The following is a 26,106-nucleotide window of genomic DNA, read 5'->3' as shown; positions in this document are numbered from 1 at the left end:
TCTATTCTCACTTCTATAAACAAATCATTAATGTACATCCTTATCCGTTGGTATGCTGTGTTGATTTAATTTAAGGAAACCTGTTGGCAAGTATTAGACCCTAAAATCTTCCCCATTCTGTCATCATAAACTAACCCACCTACATTCCCTATGAAAAAGCAGTTACTGAGAAATGGAAATAAAAATCTAAACGAACTATAATTAAAGCACTGAATACTGTAACTGGGATAAAACAACTGCAGGTGAGATCTTTAGAAGAGGGAAGGAACACATTACATACAAATAAATGGAATTTGTGGGAATGATACATACAGAATAATATTTTGCAGGAGAAGTGAGGTTTAAGGGGAAGGCATACATGCTTATATAATATAGGAGTGGACAACAGTTGTTAAAAAACATGATTAATGCAAGAAAATGAAAATGTCACTAAGATTTCTTTTCTTTTTATAATGAGCGTGTGCACATATCATTGTGTGCACCAGGATTTAATAAAGATGTTTTGGAAAAACTCTAAGGCATATAAAAACACCGGTGGCAGTGCCCCTGTATTCAGTACCTTATAGAGTCCAAAGGTTTTGAGGCTCCTGTGGCATTAGGGACCCAGTGGTCGAATATGTCTTGTATCTTCACAAATCAAATAGTCCTACCAATACCATAACCAGATATCTAAATACCCACCAGAAGAAAAATAAATAAAAGCATTGTAGGCCCAATGGTGGCTACAATATTCTTGATATTGTGTGCAAAGATCACATGTGTGTACTTCAATAAGCACTCAGGGTCCAGTGGAATTACAATTCAGAACCCATGTCTATTGTAATATGACTATCCAAATTTGTCACCAGCATCTTTAGTGATAGTTGAAGGGTTATGGTTAAGGTTAGTGCAAATTACTAAGATGGTATTTTGGTCCCCCTCTGCACCCCCTCAGTAATGTGTGCTAACCCTTCCCCAGCCTTCCCTTCAACCCTTACTCTGTACCTTACTAAAAACCTTTCCATAGCACTGCCACTACTCAAGACATACTCACACACACAAAATTGTATAAATGCACACTGACAACACTACATCAATCCCTTTACCTAACCCTAACCCTAAAATATACTAACACAAACATATGATACCTATCTATAACCTATCCCTGACCATAACACTAACTCACAAACACAAGCACAAACACTCATCACCTCCAACCCCACTCCTCTACCTTGACAAAACATGATTGTGATATTTGCACTGCTTGGCTATCCATACCACTGAAATTAAACAACACCTCCTATATTTGTCAAATAAATGGATATTTGTGCTGGAGTATTTCATGTCAATATTGACACCCTAACCCCATGTAAAAATGGGAAAAAATGGGTTGTTGCTGTTGATGATTTTGTGTGTGTGTGTGTGTGTGTGTGTGTGTGTGTGTGTGTGTGTGTGTGTGTGTGTGTGTGTGTGTGTGTGTGTGTGTGTGTGTGTGTGTGTGTGTGTGTGTGTGTGTGTGTGTGTGTGTGTGTGTGTGTGTGTGTATGGACTTATGTAGATATCTATCTATATATCTATACCTATATATCTATATCGATAGCTATATCTATCTATATGTGTGTGTGTATTTATATATATATATATATATATATATATATATATATATATATATATATATATATAGGTCTATGTAAGATGTTCTACATTTCGGAAGCTCGAAAAAGATATCAAAAAGACCATATGATCAAATTTTCAAAACTCAAACATCAAAAAAAAAGAGAGAGAGAGGTAAAATCTACCATTTTTAAGTTGTTGCAGGGGGCAAGACCCCAGCAGCACCCCCTACATACCCTACAAATTCTATATACCAATTCGAAGATTACACCACACTGAGGAAAAGGGTAACTTTCCCGATCCTTGTTGTACTGCAATCTCCATTCAAAAGCTTTGAGTTTTCAAAAACTTGATCATATGGTCTCCATCATATGGAGATGAAGTTAGGGACCCATATATATATATATATATATATATATATATATATATATATATATATATATATATAGATATGGGAGTTTTACAGAATTATATGTGTGTGTGTGTGTGTGTGTGTGTGTGTGTGTGTGTGTGTGTGTGTGTGCATGTGTCAGTGTGTCGGTGTGTATATATGGGAGCGCTACAGAATCCTAAAAGGCCAAAATACTGAGACCAAAATCCTGAAAGTTCAAAATACTGAAAACTCAAAATCCTGAAAACACACAAGATACCAACACTTACTATATTCCAGCACAAGTACATTCAGAAACATATTACCCTTCAAATATATGCAGAGAGGCAAGCTCCCGTGCACCCCCACACCCCCTGCTACTTAAATATTTCATCTCCAAGACTGCACTTCACTACACTAAGTGTAGTCTTGGAGTTGATATATTTAATCAGCAGGGGGTGCAGCCCCTCACATGGTAGGTGCAGGGGGGTTTGCCCCCCAGTTTATGCTTGAGAACAGCAATATAGTTAGTGTTTTATTTGTTTCTGCATGTACTTGTGCTGGAATATAGTAACTGTTGGTGTCCTGTGTGTTTTCAGGATTTTGTGTTTTCAGTATTTTGAGTTTTCAGTATTTTGAACTTTCAGGATTTTGGTCTCAGGATTTTGGTCTACAGGATGTTGAGCTTTCAGGATTCTGTAGCGCTCCCGTACACACACACACACACATATATGTATATATATATATATATATATATATATATATATATATATATATATATATATATATATATATATATATATATATATATATATATATATATATATATATATATATATATATATATATATATATATTTATATATATAGAGAGAGAGAGTGATAGATAGATATAATACATATACATATATATATATATATATATATATATATACATACACACACACACACACACACACACACACACACACACACACATATATATGTATACATATACATAAAGAACATGTATATGTATGTCTATACATAGAGATAGAGAGATTAATAAATAGATATAGATGGATTGCTCTTAATATATTTATTTTTTCTGTTTATTGGTCTAATAAATAAATAAATCATTCTGTTAAAGTAAAATATATCCACAAAGTGATGGGTACCCAGGGGATGGGTGCCACAACTGACTTCATGTCACATTAAACTTGAATATTACAAAGTCATGGAGGAGAGACCTTGTAATGTTCAAATATAGGTGCAAATTCACACTGGCAACATGCCCAACATTTTTATAAACAGCAGAGTGTGAATCTCCACTGCCTGGCTTTGCTCCTGAAGAAAAAAAAATGATGAGGGACAGATCAAAATATAAGAGAAAATCAGGGACATTCAGCAGCATTCTGTACACTTAAGGATGAGATGTGATTGAAGACAGAAGGTGGGATACATATTATTCTTATTTTTACAACGATGCTGACAGTTATTAACCAGATATGCTCAGCAATATTTCTGAGTTTGTGTGGAGTAACTTGGAATACTTTGATGTATGGCAACCTGTTTGCATGGAGGTGAAACAGTATTACATAGTCATCAGACATTGTGACTGTAACTACTGGATGGGGGTAGGGGCTGTTTGGATGAAAGTAACTAACCCTCCTGTCACTTACTCAGTTTAAACAGTCACTGCTTGGCTTTGCAGGACTAGAGTGCATTTGTAAGATGTAAGATGGGCTACTTTAATTGGATACCTGATATGCACAGGTAGAGGAGGTATCATTGTTACGACTGGCTGTAGAGGAATATGACTAGCTGCCTGCTGCTGTTTCTGTATTGCCCTGGCTTTGTGGGACTAATGTGATTTATGTGAAGCAACATGCAATATTCTAATGCATGGCAACTGTTTATTTGGAACAAAAGTGAAATACATTTCATAGGCACCCACTTTTTAACAGAATCAGATGTTTAAATGTATATAGAAGTGGCTATACGTGCTTCTTGGAGGCTGCTCTGGTGATAGTAACTGACCTCTTGTCGCGTGTTCACTTTAACAGTTACCTCTCAAAAAATAAGGGATAAAATGCATCACAGATTGCCAAAAACGTCAAACCTTCTTGCTCCAACACATGAAGGTTGTATAAGTAGATTGTGACCCAGGCTTAAGAGTCACTTATGCCCTGAACCCCACTTCATCTAAAACCAACCCTGCTCATGAGTATACACAGATGGACACTGTAACTTGTGGGGGGGTGGGAGATGATGCCATTAATTCTGTAACATTGCTCCCAAACCTCAGAGTTCACTATATCTTATGTTGAGTCGGGGACAGTGTGTTCATTATTTCTTTAACTCTCCTCACAGAATTCAGAGAGAAGCACAGAGAACCACTATAGCGTATATAGCAGCACTGTACTGTCTAGAAGTAACAAATGGAAACATTATTATAACCATTATTTTTTCATATTCTTCACAATAAAACATCAAATGCAAATACTGGTGGCTAACTTTTGGGGTAAAGTAAAGAAGCATGCTATTTATATATGTCTGATAACAAATATGTCATGTTCTATTTTTTTTGTTTGTTTTTTTTTTTTTTAGTTTTACCCCAGTCTGACATCTGGATGTACATTTGTGCCTTAATTTTCATTTCAATTTAATACCACAGGACACACAAAAAGCGACTACCTATTTTGATGGGGGAGGGAGGCAGGTGCTATTCCCAGAAATGCTTTATGTTATCTTAACAAGCATTTGTCTTCTCAGTATATTGTGTACTGGTCTTTGGACAGATTTCAGCATTAAGCCTCAAAAACAACTTATTTTTTCCTTGAAATAAAAAAAGCAAGATTGAATTTTGTTTCCTTGCTCATGGTTTTTATTTAGGCCATCACTGGATCAACAGATTGGAAAAAGCTCCAAAATGCACCTTAGAGGATCTATAAGCCCAGTAGCTTCTAGGTATCTAATAATCCCCACACCCCTAGGTTAATTTAATTATTACAGTGTCATTTTTGTCAGTTATGGTGTGTCGAAAAGATGTAGAAAAAAATGCAAAGTTGAAGAGTAAAGACTAAATTCCTCTCCTAAATTGTGTTTTTGTTCAGGCCACAGATGGATGAAAAGATTATTTGAAAAAAATCTAAAATTCACTTCAGAGCATCCCCTGGCTTAATGCAATTGATTCCACTGCATTTATTACAGTGTAATCTTCATCAGATGAGGTGTGCTGAAAGAATGCAGGAAAAAGCAAAGTTGAAGATTAAAGACTAAATCTGTTTCTTTCTTTCTTTGATCATGGTTTTCATTTGAGCCATCACTGGATAAAAGAATTGTTGAAAGAAAATGTAAAATGTAGCTCACGGCATCCAGAACCCCATGGCACTTGAAGGGCTTGTGGCCCATAGATCCCCAGATTAATGCAGCTGTTTCCTCCACAGTTATCAGAGTACAGTGTTGCCAAGACAGAACATGTTGAATAAATGAATAACTATAGAAAAAGAAACTGATGAGTAACATGAACTGAGAAAAAAATGGAAGAAAGAAAGTAACCTTGATAGTGTGGGTTGGCCAAAAAAAGGGATGGTTGGGTACAAGAGCCAATATGCTTGGAGGGGCAGTGGGGAGTCACCATGGAGCCTTTCAATTAAGGCTGCCCTGATGCCTAAGGTAGTTTCAGACTAAAATTAACAAGTACGTTAACCTCCCTGCTTTCTTCCCCTAGTATTCAAGCTAGAGAGAGTCCTTATTATATTGCCATGTTGTTCAAAATCAACTACAATTTTATCTGCATAGAATAAAAGATGTTAGGAAGGATGAGCACCTCTTAATTTCTTTTACTCACAGTAAAGTGGAACAACACATTATCAAGGTCATTCCATCCAAATGACTCACAGAATGCATTACTTTTTATGAAAAATACAACAATTTTGACAAACACACTTGGCCAGAGCTATGACTATTTCTCTGTCCATGTTCAGAATTTCTGTTCTGAATAACATCTGTAATGCAACATCAGGGGCTTGAATGTATGCTTTTGTAAGGCACTATAAGCTCAATGTGACCTCAAAGTTCAGTTCTAAGGTCAAAGTTAGTCTAATGTGGGCATTCTGTTTTAATGCTACCTTAAAAGTTTAAACTAGAGACTCAGTCCTGTAGTTGAAATGGATGGACTGAATCATGTAGGACACAAAGGTTATGTATTTACCATCATGTTTGATTTTATTATCTATGTCAACAAACCCACCTACATTCCCTCATCTTTTGTAATTTCCTTTGTGGAGTGATATGGAGGATTTTACCAGCGTCATTCCCTTTGTGGAGTGATATGGAGGATTTTACCAACGTCATTACTGCGGGCTAATAGGATGTAACTATGCCTTGGCACAGTCTCCATCTGAAGAGGAGGGTAGGAGTTCAGGGCCTGGGAAAGCCGTAGAGGTGTTGAACAGCTGTTGCCTGCTGTTACCAGTCCTGTTTTTGAAATGGCAGACACAGACCATGAATGTCTAACATTATGGTAAGTACATACTTTTTGTTTTAAAGATATACCAGGAAAAGAGAGATCAGTCAAATGATATGCTACAAAGTGATAGGAGAGACCCAGATGCCTGTTATAGTGGAATCTGTTACTTAACCACACCCTGCGCTTCAAAATAAGAGCAATGATATAATAGAGAATACTGTCTGGCAGGGAGATTTGGGAGATTGTCGGGGCTGTGCTGTTTGTATCTCACTGAACAAAGGTTCTGCTTAGCAAACAATGCAGTATTACTGACAGTTCTGTCAATGCAGCTTGCACTGAGGTGCTTGATTTGGATACTGACAGTTGCCAATAAATCTGTGGGTAGTTATTGGTGGATTTATAGGTACTGTAGTTACACACGCGGCCCTTCTTTTTAACACACATAACTTTCCTTTTATTGAATTAAACATCAAAGGAGTAAATCCAGAAAAAATACAGCGCAAACACCAGGTTCACTTAACAGTAACAATTAAGCACTTCTCAACTGGACCTTAGCAGAAAGCTAATACGGGCATTTCTAAAAAAAAAATAGATGTTTATAGTTTAGGGACATAAGGTCTCCGAGCGCTCTTGATAAAACTGAATGCATTCAAATTAAGTGTTAACAGAATTAATAATAATCTCACACAAGTAGGGTTACCGCCTTTTCAAATGCTCAAAGTGGGACATTTTCTGTAGAAATGTCAGATTTGCAGGACAAAACATACCCATGACCAGTACAAAGGATAGAACTTCACCTTTTTGCCAAAATAAAAGCTTATTCGTGTAGCATTTGAGTTGCTTATGCGATTTCATATAACATTTAATTGTTTCAGAAAATAACTGTTTTATGAAACTATGAAAGAAAACATAGGAAATATTTCCGTACAGAAATCTCAGGACATCTGCCATTTTTTCAGTTTTTTCGCAGGACACAACTGCCCAAAGAGGGACTGTCCCTCACAAAGTGGGACAGGTGGTAACCCTACACACAAGTACAGTCACTGTGGCATAGTGGCAGGGGTACGTTACTTTGTGATACTGTAGGTACGTACCCTACCGGCCGGTTCATGCAGATGTGGGCGTGCCGTGGGCGTAACCTCCAGTTTCCTCAATGTAGTGTGACGTCGGAGTTCATATATTTAATTTGCAGGGAGGGAGTGTGGGGTGTACAGAGGGCGCAGCCCCCTTGCAAAAAAAAAAATGTAAAAAAAAATCTGTTGAGATGTGGGCGTGTGGAAGGCAGAATTAAGGTGGTCCTTTCTACTGTGCAGCCGGTGGGGTACGCATGTACAGCATAGGGTTGCCACCTTTTCAAATGCCCAAAAGTGGGACATTTTTTGTAGAAACGTGAGATTTTGTAGGTCAAAACATACCCCCAAGTAGGGGCCCCAACCAGTGCAAAGGAAAGATTTGCCAAAAGAAAAGCTTATTCTTGTAGCATTTGAGTTGCTTATGCTATTTCATATAGGTGTTTCAGATATAAAATAACAGTTTTATGTAATTATTAAAGAAAACTTTGGAAATATTTTTGTACATTTGCGATTTTTCTGTTTTTTTTTTTTTTTTTTTTTTTTTTTTTTTGCAGGACACGACTGCCCAAAGTGGGACTGTCCCTCGCAAAGAGGGACGGGTGGTAACCCTACAGCATTGCCAGTCATTTCAAGTTGTACTTCTAGCTGGTATTTCATTTTCTCGTCACCTTGTATTAAATAAGTAACTACAAAAACAATGCGTTGCACAAATGCAGTTTCATCTGTTTGACTAGAGAGGACTTTGCAGTATTCTAGTTTATGCTTTGTCTAATCACTAACTGTGAAGTACATCGGCATGCAGCATTGTCTGTGTAAAACATTTCTCCGAGTTAGTGAAATAGTTTCTTACTGAAACAATCAACAGAAAAATAATATCCAATAACTAACTCACATTAAACTGTTTTCTTGAGAGAAACACCTAACGTATTGTTCACATTATCATTATTACTGTTTCCCCCTTTTCCTTTAGCTATAGACTGTGCAATTCGCGAAGTTCTGTAAAACAAATGATTTTAATTGGTGGACATGACATTAATCACTGGACATCTGTGCTGCAATAAACTTTTTATTTGTTTGCAACTGTAGGCTGTCTGACTTGTACTGCGCAGTGCATTAGCATGCTATACCTTAACTGTCCAGAGTTTCACAGTATGTCCAGATTTTTGTTTCACATTTTTGGTCTGTTCCTCATAATATATATATATATATATATATATATATATATATATATATATATGTATTATACATATATAATTATTTTTCCTTGCAAATCATTAAAGACCAAAGTGTTGTAAGATTTCCTTCCTTCAGAAAATACGCGATAATGCAACACCTGTTTTTCTAGCAACTTTCTAAGTTTATAAGAGCAGTGTTGAAATCATTCCATAATGCATATGCAATCATTTGATTTTTCCATGTTTAAATCGGTCCCTAATTTTTACCCCCCCCCCCCCCACCCCCTTACTTTTGGTTTTGGCCAAGGTGTGGATAGATTTGGCCGCTCTTTGCTGCTGCGCGCTGACCAGCAATAGTCCAGGGCTGTTTATTTTTCCCTGCATCCAGGCTGTGCCAGAAAGCCTCCGCTTCTGCAATTCATTCAGTTGGGTAAGCCGGTATCCATGCATAGATCAGAATAAAAATTGCAGACCTGATTTTTTTGCTACTATAGTTAGCATAGTCAGTGTACTTGTAGAGGTACTACTGGGTTTGTGAGTTTAATGAGAAAACAAACACCAGAAACTTAACAAACTGCATAAAATGAAGGGAAACTGCTAACAAACCTACTGTTTGACTAGCTTTAACTACGACTGAATTAAATTCATATTATCACAGGACACCCTATGGCACCATATGGCACACGCAGAGTGTTTTATACTGCAAAACTTATCTATGGGAAACGTATTGGCAGTGGGCTACCTATCCCAAATGTTTGTCCCTCCTTTTTCTTATTTATTGCTTATTGGGCTGATTACTGTAATCAATTCAATAAACGGCACTGCAATAAATCTGAACTTTCTACCAAAATTGTCTTTTATGAAAATAAGTTATCACCCCCTTATTCATTCCTACATGGCAGATAAGTGTGCTTGTGTGCAACAACATTGCAGTCTTGTGCGTCTGTTAGAACAGTACATTTTCCCTGAATGTGTGACTTGGGTAGGATATGACAAACCCATAATACACTTAGTGGGGAATGTGGGAGACAGTTTTCACTTTCTCAGAATTAAGACCCATTGTTGCACATAGTTTTTTATTTTTTATCAAGACAACGCATTTTCAACTAAAATTAGTTATTTTTCTGTAATTGTAACATCTGAAAACGCTGCTTTTCTTCAGAACCATAATAAATACTGTTTACTGTTTTCTTTCCTCTCCCTCTCCCCCACACAGCCGGCAAAATCTGGACTAGGCTTTAAAACTGAGACTTGAAATCTCCATATCAGTACCATAGTCTACCTCATGTTTCTCAGATTGTTCAATTCTTGAGTCATACCACTCCAGTTTATTAAAGTTAGAAGCACATCTTTATGACAGAGACTAGTTGAGTACGTGCGTTCTCTGTCAAATACAGTTCTTAAGAAATAAAATGTTACTGTTTGGCAAGAGTTTTTGTTAACAGGCGTCTTTCTTCTCTTAAATATTCCAGTAAAGGGAGTTTACAAAAACACATCAGATAGTGGATGTCACGCACTGACACGGGTGTCGCTCGTTTTTATACGGGTGTCTCATTACATTCCCACACTGTGGGTTCCCAAAGGGCGCAGTAATAGATGGCAGAGTCTGACAGGGAGGTCTGTGTGATGGTCAGGGTTGTAGATGTGTCATCTGCTGTTGAAGAAAACCTCTGCTGAGCAAACTCTGCGGTGTTACTGTATCCAGACCAGGACCTGGCTCCTTTGAACAGAATGTACTGAGGTGCTCGGTTCCGATACAGACGGTACCAGTAAAGGTATATGCGGTCATTGCTGGTCTCACAGGTACAGCTCAGTGTTACACTCTCTCCTTCTTTAGGTGACACTTGTGTTTCAATTTGTTGAACAGAGGCGCACAGAAATAAACCTAAAAGTGACAGAAACAGCCTTTTTAGTAACAATTTTCATAACAAGACTTGAGAGGAAAATGTATCTGCTTGGACCTACCTGGTAGTAGAATAAGCAGTAATAACACTAAATACATCGCTGATTGCTCAGTTAGGCGCAGCACCTCTTGTGTTATTTTAGGTACAGGAAATATATAATTCTAATAGAAATGTTGGGCACATCCTACCCTCATGTCACACCCAGATGTAGGACGCACATTGGAGCTTTTCACAGACGTACAGTTCGTCTAATCATGCTTCCGTGAACATTCAACAGCAATATTCAAGAATAATTAGGAACTTTGTTTTAATATCAAGATTTTTATTTGCAAAATCGTGCACAAAACAAGAACTTGACTCCAATTTCATAGGTTCATAGGCGTGCACTAGGCTAATGGCCCTGAAACCTTTACAAGCCTAGCCCATAGGATTACCCTGGCATTGTGCCACCCAACCTTAGTTCCTAGTGCCTCTGTATATGAGTGTGTGTATGTGTGTGCAATGTCAAGAACTTCTGACTGATGGCAGCCCAATAAACTATTTATTTATTTTATTTTATTTTACATTTGTTGACCGGGCTGATCCAACTGGATATATGTTCATTTTTAGTGGAGGCCCGGGGAGAAAAGCTCCACAAATCAGAATAGTATTTACAAAGCACATGTACATTACAAAGTTTTGGCAATTATTACATTTCAATGCATTTTAGCTTGTTAATAAGAAAAAATCCTAGTACATAACTAACTTGTAATAAACTTTGCGTGTGTGTGTAGCTGTGAGATCCTTTCTGTAAAACAAATTTCTTCTATATATACTTACATCTCAAAGAAAACATCTGGGGTGGCATTGCCACAGGGAGGGTATTAATTTACATCATTGCAGTGGGCAATTGTTCAACCTTTTCAGTCCCTAAACTGGGATATACTGTTGTCAGCAAGCTATTTTCATCCTTGCAATGATGATGAGGGAACATCAACACCATTTATCTAAAACTTCTAGAGGAGGAACACCGGCTAGAGTTTTTTCACAGTAAGCAGTTTTCTGGTTCTGTTCTCGGCTAGGGTGCCGTCTGTGTAGCATTTACACATCCTCCCTGGTTTCGCATTGGTTTCCTCTGTGTGCTTTGGTTTCTTCCCATATTCCAAAGACACTTAGTAAGTGGATTGGACAGTCTAAACTGGCCGTAGGTGTGAATGTGTTATATGAAACAACAGCCAGAGCAGGGCTAGTCACCCGGTAGTGTAAACCTTGGGTCTAGATTATTGTCACTGTTGAAGTGACACTCCGACCCCATGTGCAATAATGAGAAAAAGGGGTTATAGATGCTTCTGGAGACTATTTTTGTGAAGTAAATCCTTTACAGCGGAAATTACCTGTTTCTGATCCCATAAGTATAAACAACAGATAATTACAGAGATGCTCTAAAATAATATTTCTGAAGTTCGAAAAAAGCCTGTTTTCCTTCCAAATGCAGTAGTTTTAGAGTAGATCATATACTGAACAGCAGAAAGTGTGTAAAACACTATAAACAGTCACATTTATTCATTCTCAGTTACCACATTTCTTCAGTGCAAGTTTGCAGAGAAGCCAGAGTATACCATGAGAATGAAGCTGGAGAACCAATGCCAGAGCCAAGGAATGCCAGGGTGCCACAAAACACCACACACACACACACATAAATCACTGTCATTATTTATAGTGCAATCCACCACCGATGAACAATCCTGCACAGCATGACTGGCAGTTGATCTTGGGTGACTGCAGTCCCTCTGCTACCAGTCCCAGGGGAAAAACAGGCCTTGTCCTCTAGGGCAATTCCACCCGATGCCTCAGGTTGTGCAGGGTCAGCAGAATGGGCATCACCAACCTCATTCCCAGACATACTGCTTCCATGGACACATCATGCAAGTTAGACAGATGACCGGGAACTGGCCTACCCTGACATACTGTCATAATGGAGGTATAGCAATAAGTATAGGTTAGTTATGAACACAACATTGTTAGTAATAACAGCATGGAAGAACATTGGAAATACCCTAATTACATATCAATGCATATTATGTGAAACAGAACAATAAATAACCAAACAGTCAATATGTTAACAGCATGCCAGTAACAGTTACAGCATAAGGCCAACAAAATAGGTAATTTAACAAGATCTGTTAATATGCAACCACTGTAATATATAACAATAATGAAACACATGACCCAAAATACAGTTAATGTAACAACATATGTTAACAGTAAACCATAACCAGTGAATAACAATAATAAATAAATGCAGATAAGGGGTGCGGAAAGAGAGAAAACGATCCATTAGTTCCACTATAGGCTATTTACTTAACTGTACTACTGTCTACTCAATGGGTCTGTCTTGTCTTTATGTCTACAAGTCCCCTATAGCTGCTGTAGCATGTACATACCTCTCAAGCTATTTGCATGAGACAGTATGGGCCAAGCAGTAACAACTGTGGGTACACAACTACACAGAACACTTGCACATTAGGTGGACCTATATAACTACCACATTGTACTGTGGGCTGATGTAGTTTGCAATCTGGGTAATTATTTTGATGGTAATCCTGTGACAGATGGATCAATGCACTACTAATTGTATAACATGAATGTGTGACACTTGAGAGACATATATGTGTACAGTACAGAAACTAAACAACTGTCATGCCTTGCTTGGCAGGCATGGGAATAAAACTCACTAGCAGTGACTACAGGGGACATCTGCACCAATTGTATGAATTGACTGCAGCAACTTTTAACATACACTCTTGGCATACAGCCATACCAAGATTACACATTTTATTTCTTTTCTTTTATTATTAATATTACTGTATGCATTTTATGCTGTATTTTCACATTCTTGCTAATGCTTTTAACAGTCTGTGACATCTAAACACACAATTATGTACTCATAGTATGGGCTACCTCAACCATTTACCTGTAGTTCCTGGTAGAGAGAATCTGTAATCATTACGTGACTGATACTGTAATATTTAGTGCTACATAGAACTGGATTCATACCCGGGTCTGTGTGTGGCAAAATATACTACATACAGAGCATTTAACAAACTGAGCTACTGAATCACTGCTGATTACTAATTAACTGATATCTGCCTAGAATTCACCTGGAACTAAAATATGACCTGGTAGTACTACTACTACAGTGTTATACTAGACTGCAGTGAAAGTAGAACACATATGCATAAAACACAAGCATAACACAGAGAGTAGGTAAGTTATATATTAGTATGCAGAATGCTAGTGTCCACAATTTATTGCTAGTGTGTTAGTGTCCGTGAAGTCAACAAACAATATCAGCTCATGGAGTGGGCTACCTCACCCATTTACCTTTATTACCTGATGTCTGTGGATGACAGAGCATTATGGGAACAATATTGGCCTAGAGACAGCCTTGAACACTACTATATGAGTTGACCAATACAATTTACATACATTAGATTTGTTTTCCACAGCTATTACAGTGTTATACTTGACTGCAGCACCTTACCTTATAGCTTGCATGCATGCAGCTCTTCTGCAATGGTTACAAGACGATCCTGATTTATACAGTTTTCCTTGGTGTTAATGGGATTGCTTTATGTTTTATTGCACAACAGTTGCCATTAATCATTTCTTGAAATACAGCTCTAATTCCACATTTATTGCACTACAGACTTTATTGTATATACTATAATGCAGTTACTACAATTGTTTCATGATTTTATTGCACAACAGTTGACATTATCTTGCAATCCAGCACTAATTCCACATTTATTGTTCTGTAGACTTTACTTTAATACAACTGGTACTGTTTCATGTTTTATTGCACTACAGTTGGCATTATTCATTTCATGCAATAAAGCTCTAATTCCACATTTATGGCACTACAAATGTTATTGTATATACTTTAATGCAGTTGATGCTTTACATTTTCTTGCTTATTTGACTGCAGTTAGCACAATACATCCATACTCACCACACTCGCAGTGCAACCTGGCCAGGTGCCCAACATGCAACTTGACATTGCAAACCATTTCAACTGCAGCTGTTGGGAGAGAAGCACACCATTATGCATACCAGTTTTGCAGACATTCAGATTACATATTGGTAAAACAGAGGAAAAAGTACTTGCATACTTGTGGGGCACTCTCTGCCAGAGCTTCCTAGACCCATTTGTCCAAGAGTCCCCTCTTTCATCTCTTCAGGTCATCATGGTGGTGACAACACTGCTCACCTGTGTGGGGGATACCAGTAACAATGGTGAGATCTCTTGCCAACTGGTCCCAGTCCTCCAGTTTGCACTCCAAGCCCTAGAAACCTCCCTGAAGCAGCCCATCATCATGTTTTTTACTAGGAGTCCAACCATGACTCTGGACTCCAGAATGGCCCAACGCTGCACCTGAAAGCATGCATCTTTACCAACACCAGCCATATCACCCATCAGAGGAAGAACTCCAATGGATTCTGCTGTATTTCCACCTATTGGGCCTAATAAAGGCTGTTTTCCCATACTTAAATGTTATTGGGCAACATTTAAAATAGTGCTGCATTGCTTAGCACCACACAAACCAGCACAGCTGAGCTTAGCAGTGAGAAAACCCACAGAACCGAATGCTTAGCAGTCCGCAAACCAGTCAAGCAGAGCTGAGCAGTGTATAAACATTGGCAGCATTTACTATGTGTATGCAGTACATAGCAGGTTTTAGCAGGTCTGAGCAGAGTTTAGCGGAGTGCAGCTTGCCATAATTTAAAATAATCTGCATAAATTGTATCTCAAACATGAATACTTATTTTCCCTTCCATGTACTCAAATCTTGGACCTATTGCACATGAGGCCGTAACTACTCATTTATCACCGTGAACATTAGGAGTTCTGCTATTCCTTTACATATATCTCTGAGCTACCCATAAGCAGTGCTGAGCACCACACCGCACAGCGCAAACCTGCTCAGCTATGCTTAAACATGACATTTAAACAAATAATTTAATACATCTGATTTCTATTTTTAGATGTCTGGCAGGTGTTTGCTATCTTATCTGTAGGCTCCACTTAGCAGTGCTGATCTCCACGCCGCACCACGCAAACATGCTTTTTTAAAAAATAAATAAATAAAAAAAAATAAAACAGTTGGACAGTGCAGGGAGTCTCTTAGTCATCTGTGGATACAGTTAGCACTACACTCCCTATACTGATTCAATAACCATGCTCCTCAGCTCTCCCTCAGCAACACACCATCATTAATATGCATGGCTCACTGCTTTGGGGGAACAGTATACACAGACATGGCAACATTCTGTGTAGGATCTACACAGTGCCTACATGGATTTTATTAAATCCTGGGGCCTGTTTTTTGATATTACATAGAAAGTCCTTCACTTAGCACAGCTAATTGCCAAATGAATAGCATTCAGCTCTAAGGTGGTCGTTGTCCCCTCCTACTCAGCATTGATTAGACGAATTATTGAGCATAACACCCAGTTTGTGAAGTACCTTACTAGACATATCAAACAATTAAAAGTACTAATGAAGAAGATCATGGACTTAAAAAGTCTAAGACACAAGAAAACACTGCAAACAGTATTCCTTTATCATACATCTCAACTGTATGGATTTTGGCGGAATGTCCATATTTTTGCCTCATATTTTTTTTTGTCTTTTTCTCAAAAAATTGTCTTTTTCTGGCAAGTCATTTCAAATCATTAAGTGTTGAATTCTGAAAATAGTGACTCACATTTCAGATTCAGACTTCATACCCTTCAGGAAGTTAATGCTAATGCAAAACCTGTTATTTTCTCAACTTTTTAAGTTTGTAAGAGCAATATTTAAAAATCGTCTCTATTTATGAGCCTTTGTCCTACCATTATTTATGGCTTTGTACAGATTTCTTGCTCTGAGGTTGAGAGGTATGATTTAGTACCTTATATCCTGGATCTCTTGTATCTTCACACATTTAATAATCCTACCAATACCAGAACCAAGGATCTAAATCTCCACCAGCAGATTAATAGAACATGCTACAGAGGGAGGTTCATTGTTGCCATTCCCTCACCTCTGGGGCAGAACCCCACTGCAAATGAAGCTGAAAGATAAACTATCACCCTTCAAATGAAACCTGGATGACTGTGTGGATATTAACCAATTAACCCAGGCTTGACTGGCCTAGCCCTCCTTGAGAAAGGGGGTACAGTCTAAGGCTGAGTACTATTAAGGTGTAAATGGTCGCATGTCTCAGTTGTCTTGACTTTCTTATGATGCTATGATCTTATGATCCAGTAGAAATTCCAGCTTACTATCATCAGATAATATCATTACAGTTACCTGCATTGTACTCAAATTAACCTTCACAGAATGTCACCTCATTGATCAGACATCACAAATCCTACAGGGCAACCCCCAAAACCTGAATATGAACCCAGCACTTGCACATGTATTAAGGAGATAAATAAATTAGCACAGTACCATATAAGTAAAGACAACTGAAATACTGACTGTGATCATTTTACTGAACTGGTCTGCATGATTACATAACTAAACTCAAGTGGGTATAGAGATCTCTACTGCCAGTCATCTAATCATAAAACTAGTTCTTCAACTACTACACTAATACGTTGCTGGAAACTCAGTGCTGCATTTCTTTACTTCTATTCTACTACTGGCTTCATTGTACAGAGCTTGGGTGCATATCGATACTTTGATCACCAATAGTATTGAGGGTCACAGAGCAGGTTCTTCCGTGTTGTCTGATCAATGAGGTGGCAGTCAGAGAAGGTTGTTGTGATCACAGTGATGATAACCCATCATTATATGTGAATTTTACACTGGAAATACTGCCCCTTTATTTAGTATTTTATACACTCCGGAAGGAGGATCTATGCCTTCATGTGAAATTTACATTACTATCTTATAAACCAGGCTTCTTCTTGACTAAACTGCAAATGTTTTGAGTTTATTATTCAACATACATTCTTTTTGAGTGGAATTTTCTAGAATGCTCTAATTTCTGTTTATTGGCATCATATTTTAACTGCCCCTACCTATAGCGGATGCCCAGTTTTACCACTGTTATTCACTGGAATCTCTTTTTGGTATTTTCCTCTTTATCTTGGGAGTTTCTGAATTTAATTCTGCTACCTTGGGGCTAACTTCTTATTTGAGTCCCATGGTTTATGCAACTGAGTTCATCCTTACATGCACAGGCAAAGTTATTGTTACATTTTTGCATAGCATATGATTTGGCACTTACACCCTTACTCTGCAGCACTATTACAATGTTATAATAACTTTGTTTACTACTGCTGCCTGCAATGATTATTATTATTATTATTATTATTATTATTATTATTACATTGAATGTCCATATTGGAATTGATATCCTTTGACTTTTATTCTTCCCAACCCATTTATTCTCCTCAGGTCTGTACGTAGTACTATCAGGATAAGATAGACTCTGAGAACAAAAACTGGAGGGGATGCCAGTCTACTGCAGGATGCACACACACTTGTGAGCTGCATGTTTTGACAGTTTGGAGCCTCACCAATTTACCAAGGGCTGTGGAAGAGTTAAAACCAAAACAGACCCAGGGACAAGATACCATCTCAGTACAGAGAAAACCAAACCAAAGAACAAAGTGCTGTAATGCAGGCATACTAATGCTGCATGACTTTATCTTTGCCTTTGTCATTTAAATTTTGTATTTTGCATGTGCGATGACATTCCTCATTTTTTTTGAAACACAGTGACTGAAACTATTGGTGAGAGCTGCTCTTTAGCAGATAAGGCCAATCTCTAATTTTTGTAATACCTGATGGATAGTTTGCAGTGTTTGGCATCCTTTTCAAAATGTGCTTCTATACACTGTGTTCAGTGAGTGCTGAAATAGGCTATGACTCCAGGTCCTCTGTGACTTTTCATTGGATTAAATGGGTAGTTGTAGAATGACTGAGACTGACTGACTGTATAAATGAATACTTTATACTGTTCAGGGATAAATGAGATTCAGATACTATCCTGACAAGCCAAGGTAAGGTGGAGAACTAGTGCTTGTGGGTTCAAGGGATGATAATTAATCTCAGGAGAAATACACAAAAACACACGCTGCACACATGTGGATATTTTTGAGTATGGGCAATTTAAGTTACTGGCATATCATTTGGATGAAATCTGTAACTTCCAATGAAAACTGACATAAACCCACAAATATGTTACCAGAAAAGCTGATAAATGATGACTTCCATTCAATGTATTCTAGGTCTGGCCTGGGACCTCTTCCCATTGGGCTGCTCATGGTACATCTCCCATGAGATGGTCCTTGGGTAGATGAGTCATTCAACATTGAAGGTTTCTTCCAACATCTGGATGGTTTGTTTGACCACCTGGCTTACTGATAGATCTTTGCCATCAAAATGGCGCCATCTCTCCATTTTCTAAACCACTTGTCCTGATTACAGTAATGGTGGTAGTAAGTTAATGTTTGTAAACCAGACTTTGTGAAAAAGATATCCCAGCCTGGAACCCATCTGTAGAAGCAAGATCTGTAACACACTGCACTACTATGTCATCTCACTGCACTGCTGTCTCCTTTCAATGCATTACCATGTCATCTTACTATTCCTTGTGTATCTATTTATTTAGTTTGATAGTTATGCATTTATTCCATCTGTGAATCTGCTGTATGGAGATTTATTGATACTTTGGTAGAATGTTACTGTGTAATGTACATCTTTAATATTGACCATATCACCTATGGAATCCTTGAGCTCTGAATAACATTTCAGAAGAAATAGCAATGTTAACATGTAAGAATTATGTCTTACAGTGAAAGAATAGTTCAAACAATGCTGTTTTTTTCCATCATCTGGATGATTTCTTTGAACACCTGGGTTACTGCTTGATCTTTGACATCCAAATAGAGCCAACCCTCCATTTTCTAAGCCACTTGTCCTGAAGAGACTAGTTGTGATAGTAAGCTGATGGGTTAGGCCAGACTCCAGTTCATCCTGTGAGATCCCCAGGTATTCCCAGACATGTTGAGAGATGATATCCCAACAACATGATCTGGAACTGCCTTGTGTCCCCTTTCAAGAGGGCTATGCCTGAAATATCACCCTCAGGAATCTCACAAGGAATATCCTCACAATGTGTAAACCCTCTTAACTGATCAACCTGTTTCACATGAAGGAGTAATGGCTGTGCTGTGATTACTTCACAGGTTACTGAGCTCTTTAGTCTATCAGAGAGAGTGAATATGGCCACCCTGTCAGAAAACCTCAATTATGACCATTGTAAATATTGCTTTATTCTTCATATCACTATCCATACCACATGCTTATGGGTCTATGCTCGGCTACCTAATCTGAAAAACAGTGAACTGCGAAACACCTAAAGAAAAAGGGTGAATGGGACAATCAGCGAACTAAAGCAGCATAAAAAACACTACATTGAATGTTGGCCAACAACCAGGTAGCAACACTATACATAAGGTAAGTGAAGGGAAACATTTAAAATTTTCCCTTTTCCCCACTGTAGTGTGATCTCAGAGTTGGTATATATAGTTAGGGGGGTGTGAGGGGCACAGGCCCCACCTTGGTTGGTTGTGTGTGATGTTGCTGACTATGACCATTCAATGTAATTTTTTTGATGATTTATTACTTGGCTGATTGTCCCATTCATTGTTCACTTTTTGGTGATTCGAGGTTCACTTTTTTTTTTAATTCAGTAGCCGAACATAGACCCCATGCTGATATGTGATGATAGGACACAGATTAAGCATGGAAGGCTGGGACAGTACCTTTGGACTGAAAACTGGTGTGAAGTTTCCATTTTCAGTAACAGGGACATGAGATGAGTACCTTGAGAGCTTCATCCTATGACCAAGTTTATGCATCTGAATCAGTAAATGAGACAGCGACCCGTCTCTGCTAGGTTAACCAGTTCAAACAGTGAAACAGGACTCGAACAGGGATAAAGGCAATGAATTTATTGAAGCACAATAAATCAGACCTGACTCTGATGAAGTCTGCATCGCAGATGAAAGCGCTTACTTGTCTTTAATCAGTTTTTTGTGCTTCAATAAATTTGTTGCCTTTATCCCTGTTCGAGTCCTGTTTCACTGTTTGAACTGGTTAACCTAGCAGAGACGGGTCGCTGTCTCATTTACTGATTCAGTTGTTGTTTTTCTTCACTTGGGTTTTAGTACAAGTTTATGCATCACCATCACAGTCCATTACTGTAGTACCCCTATCTCTAGATCATTCCACTGGGTAGATGTTCAGTTCATGATCCTTTCTACTGTCAGTTATGAACAAGACACCAAAGTACTTCAACTCCTCTACCTGAGGTAGCTGTGTCTACAGCAGCTACAGAGAGTGGTCCACTTATTTTAGGAGAGTACATAATGTCTTCATTGGAGATCATTTTCATTCCAACTACTTCATATTCATCAATGAATCACTCTAGTGAATACTGGAAATGACAGACATTTGAGGTAAGAGGGCACTAAGGTCTGCAAAATAAAGATGCAGCCCTCATGCCATAAGACTGGATACTCTCCAGTGCTTGCATGTTACATATTATTCTCTTTATGGAAATCCTAAACAGGACAGGAGACAAGACACCCACCTTGAATATGTTTGACTTTACACTGAGAAGGCAGACAGGTCTCTCACTCCTGAAGCACAAGAACCATACTGCATGCAGCAACATTCTTGGAACCTCATACTATCGTAGAACATTCCACAAGACATTCTGGGTTATATGGTAAAATGCTTTCAACAAATTCCCAAAGCACGTGCAGACAGCAAACTTTCATTACCCCCTTCAATTTTTTGCAAGGAGAAACAGTGTGAATCCACCTACTTAATATGTATGCTTGAATGAATGTTGCTCTTCCAGAATCAGAGTCTCCTCTACTTGAAGAAGTCTCTGTTCAAGCTCATTGGCATATGTTTTTCAACTGGGACTGAGGAACCCATTCTTGTGTCTCTCTTAGTGGTTACCACAGTCTTCCTCTGTGATGGAGAAGTACTGTTCAAGTGCTCCATTCAATACTGAAAAACTAAACCATAGCACTTCAGCAATAGCTGGCACCTTCAGTGTTTCTGGCAGGCCCTCAGCCATTTCTGTATTGCCACAGGGGAAATCAGTAAGTCATGCACAGGTGTTAGCTACGAAAATTGGCTTAGTTAATTGATGTGTTCTGGTTTTGCCTTCTCAGTAAAAGGCATGTTATTTCCATGTTTCAACAACATCTCTGTCTGTGGACAGTATGTTTCCATTCTTTCTGAGAATACCCTAGGCAGTAATCTGCCTCCCCCATTAAGCCACTAGATGATTTGACAAAAAAATCTATGAGGTTTGCTGAAACATTATTCTCTATGACTTTGCCAAATTCTTCTTGGATTTTCTTTCATTTAATCAGTTTACATGATTAACTATTTTTTCATTAATTACTTAGTATGATTTGAGCATCCTCACACAATGAATGTTAGTCACAGCTAATGTGTAATCTCATTCCTCATTTAATCACAAGAGCTGTATACTTTTCCAGTTAAGAAATTATTACATTTTTCATTTTTGAAAAGCACAACCTAAGACACTCTTCAGCCACACCAGAATAAATTATCCCTTTGAAGTTTACCACAATTTACCATGGGAGATTTAGAGAGTCTGGAACTTTACATTGGATTACAGTTTCAAGAACCTGTATTAGATAAAGGACCCTCATTACAAGAGAAATTGTTTCAAAGTTTCATAAATATTCCAAGGCCGTTGAGCCTTTTGACCATTTGTGCCTTGCATGTGCATCTCTTAGGCTACACCTTCTTTCTCCAGTAGGGCCATACGTCTCCAGGAGGGCCATACTAATCAATCCCAGAGTAAATTAGGGAAAACCCATTCAATATTTTTGGTTATATTAAAAAAAAAAAAAAAAAAAAAACTAAAAGAAAAACCTAGCCAAGCTAGAGTTATGCAGGTGACTCCTTAAGGACATCATGTGTTTCAGCTATATGGCGTCTGAATGTCCGTGACTTTTTACTTTTTTTCTTTTTAGGTCTCTGTGGATATATTCAGGCCAATAAAGCCAAACTCCACTAGCTGTGGACATGCAGGTTTTGGCCTTCTTATGACCTTGTCAGCACAGCATAAGTGGACTGTTTGGCTATACTTTAGAAACACAGAGTCTTTACACCCAGCTGATGTCCATAACCATTAAGGTGTTTGCCAAAATATCCCAATTAACATCCAAACCAAAGAGTAAAACAGTCAAGCAGACAAACCAATTAGTAAAAACTACAAGAAAAACCTAACCAAGCTAGAGTTTTCACTGTGTGATACCTTAAACCACTTGTAATAGAGGCCCATATTGAAACACTTGATGTCCTTTAGGAGTCATTTCCATATACCCCATGGGCTTCTGTTACAGGAGGCTTTCTGTATCACACAGTGAAAACTCTAGCTTGGCTAGTTCCTGTAGTTTTTACTAATTGGTTTTTTTTTTCAGTTTTTACTCTTTGGTTTAGAGGTTATATTCAAGGAAAGATAGTTAGTGACAAAGTTAATGGCCATGGTGATGCAGCGGTTAACATTATCACCTCACAGCAAGAGGTTCTTTCGTTCCATTTTTGGCTGGAGTGCCTTCTGTCTGCATGTCCTCCTTGCTGTTGAGTGAGTTTTAAAGATATTTAAGTAGGTGTGTGTGTGTGTGTGTGTGTGTGTGTGTGTGTGTGTGTGTGTGTGTGTGTGTGCCTTCTGTAAAGGTTGGGTACTGGGTTGACAACTCAGCACAGTAAAAACTCCACTGCCAATCAATCTGCAGAGCTGTGATCTGCTGGGTGACTCCTAACTGGGAATAGCCAAAATAATTGCTAGTGAGTCACAAAGTTGCAGGGGGGGGGTGTACTCCAAAGGCTAGAGTGGTGCTTGGATATAAACCTGCCCCTCCACTTTTTGTTCTTTTTTTTGGGTAAATCTGTTGCAAACATTTAGGTTCTTGGTTCTTCTATTGGTGTAGTATTTGCACTTATGCAGATGCCAGAAAGTCCATGACAACTGGGCCTATAATGACACAATAAACATTCCTTAAACATTCTGTAATTCACTAAAGGGATAGATCTTCCAGCCTCTCTTGATAGCTCAGGGACTTTAGACCTTTGATTTTTTTTTAGTTGAGAATCTTCAATGCCTATCTAATTGTTTGATATGTTCAGTAAGATATATTCAGCAGGGAACATTGTACCTGAAGCTGACCAGATGAGTGCTGAGTATAATGGATTGGTTATCTCTTTAGATCCCAGTAAAATGCCTTTAGCTAATAGCTGTGCAAAATAAAAGAATTTAATGACAGCCACTGTCGCATGATGGCCAAATGTGAAGGAGTTATCTGTGAAACAAAGTTCATACATCCCTGACTAAACTTTTGTTGTGGTGTCCTGTCTATACAGTTTGATGAAAGGTGGGGTCGTGTACCAAAAGTGATGATACAACACTTTATAACATTTTGTTTGAGTCCAGTTTTAGTACACCAAGTGTTTACTAGAAATAGTTTATTCTGGAGGGTCTAGTTGTCAGAATGGGACTTAATGAAATCCCCATTTTGGTTATCTGCAACTTTATTAGCCAGGGGCCTTAGCTCTTTGCCCGAAGATCTGAGAAATAATGGCCAAAAAAGAGACCTCCCGTCATTATGCCCTGGGGTACACTATTCTCTCAATGAGGTGCCTGAAACTCACACTGTGTGAGTTCTGTGTTTAGCCAGTTTGCTAGCCATCTCATAACATGTAACTCTATTAATAAAATTATTAGCATATGTATGATGCCAATATGGAGAATAGAACAGAGGACCTTGTCCAGGTTAAGATAAGTCATGTCTACTACATGACCAATGTCTACAGCCTCTATAACCCTTTCAAATAAATTTACCAGATTCAGTAGACAGGATTGATCCTTCAGAAAGCTAAAGTGTTATGTAATCAAGTCTAAGAATATTCTACCTATTATAGTTTATTAGGTCAGTTATAGTGCGTGCCATAGCTTTTGCAGATGAAGCTTGCAAGCCTGACCAGTCTGTAATTACTTGGGCTGGGTATAAGTCCACCCATATGCAGGGGCATCCCCACTGCAATATGCCACTTATCAGGGATGAAACCAGTAGCTAAACATAGGCTAAGAAGTTTAAGGAGTGGGTCTGTAACAGCATTTTAACACTATCAGTTAAGCAACCAGGTATATTGTCAGATCTTAAGGAGGACATATTTTTGTTCTTGGCTAGAAATGTCATAAATGATCTTTTGAGTTTGATGAGTATAAATGGGCATTAGTATTCCAAAACATACAGCACCCATGCCTAGCCTATTAGATCTCATTCACTTTTTATAAGGTGGTTGACTCTCAGTAGCACTCTCCTGTTAGTGGATTAGGAGACAGTAACTACATCCTGCTCACTGGAGGTGTAATGGTACTGAGGCAGATTAGAAATTGCACTAAGGCAGATTAATAATGGCATTGATTGAGGCAGATTAGTAGCAGTATTGCGGCAAATTGGTAATGGCATTAAGGCAGATCACTTTCATGATTTGGCTCTGTACTTGTAAAACACCAGTATAGCAGAAATTATACTGAAAGAATTGATAAGACTGTAGTATACTGGAATTAACTGGAAACAACTGAAATAAGACTAGAATGAATGTCTTTATTTGTTAGTTACCCAAATCTGTGTTAAACAGCTGCCAGTCTCTCCTTTATTGGCCAAGTCTTTTTTTGTACTTTTCAGAATTAATTCTGCACACTCTGTAGTTTGCTTGGGAATGCTTTATTATATGTTTATTATGTATATTCTGATTTTCCTGAATAATATCAACTAGAACAGTATTTTTCTGAATAGTATGTATATTTGACCTGACTTCTGTAGTCAGGCTCAAGTGTGTGTACTGCAAAGACCATTTGCATATCAGTCCAAAAGCTAACTTAACTGACTCAGCTGACCATATCTGAAGTATTTCCTAATAATACCAAAACGCTGTAATGTTTTACATGCCTTTTTAGCCTTGGTTTTCGAGCCTTGTCTTTCATGTGCCTCCCAGTGCCTAACTCTCTATTCTTTATCTAGCATTCCATTGCAAGTACACATTTCCTTTCCTTGAGAAAGGAACATTCTGTAGCATTCCTTTGAAAACTGTTATTTCTGCACATTTCATGTTTATACAGCGCAATTATTTTTTCCTTTCTACTGGACTGTCTTTCCCTGAAACTGAATGCGTACATGAAAACACAAATCTGGCTCTATATTTTCAGGTTATTATTCTACTTTAATGTACTATAGTAAACTCATTAAGAATACCCTTAGTCTAATAGCTCTCCCTGAGGTCCCTGAAGAAAGTTTTACAAGTACCTTTTTTTGTAGGTACCTCATATCTGTATTACTAACTACTGTAATTTGGTTTGAATATACAGGCTTTATGCCACCTCATAAAAATCCACAAACCTTTACACATATGGAGAGGGTACACTGTTCAAAAATCAATGCAA

The 26,106-nt window shown here is 38.1% G+C and overlaps 1 gene segment (V, D, J or C); it reads right to left on the bottom strand.

Moving 5' to 3' along the window:
* Positions 1–9,430: 9,430 nt before the first annotated feature.
* LOC122790349 lies at positions 9,431–10,684 on the bottom strand. The segment is given in 2 exon segments: positions 9,431–10,548; positions 10,629–10,684. Coding segments are annotated over 2 exon segments (384 nt in total).
* Between the last annotated feature and the right edge of the window lie 15,422 nt (positions 10,685–26,106).

Source organism: Protopterus annectens, chromosome 16.part0 (genome assembly GCF_019279795.1).
Source record: "Protopterus annectens isolate FY-2018-M chromosome 16.part0, PAN1.0, whole genome shotgun sequence".
Taxonomy (NCBI): domain Eukaryota; kingdom Metazoa; phylum Chordata; order Ceratodontiformes; family Protopteridae; genus Protopterus; species Protopterus annectens.
The sequence above is the reverse complement of the archived record's forward strand: the minus strand, read 5'-3'. Positions and strand labels throughout refer to the sequence as shown.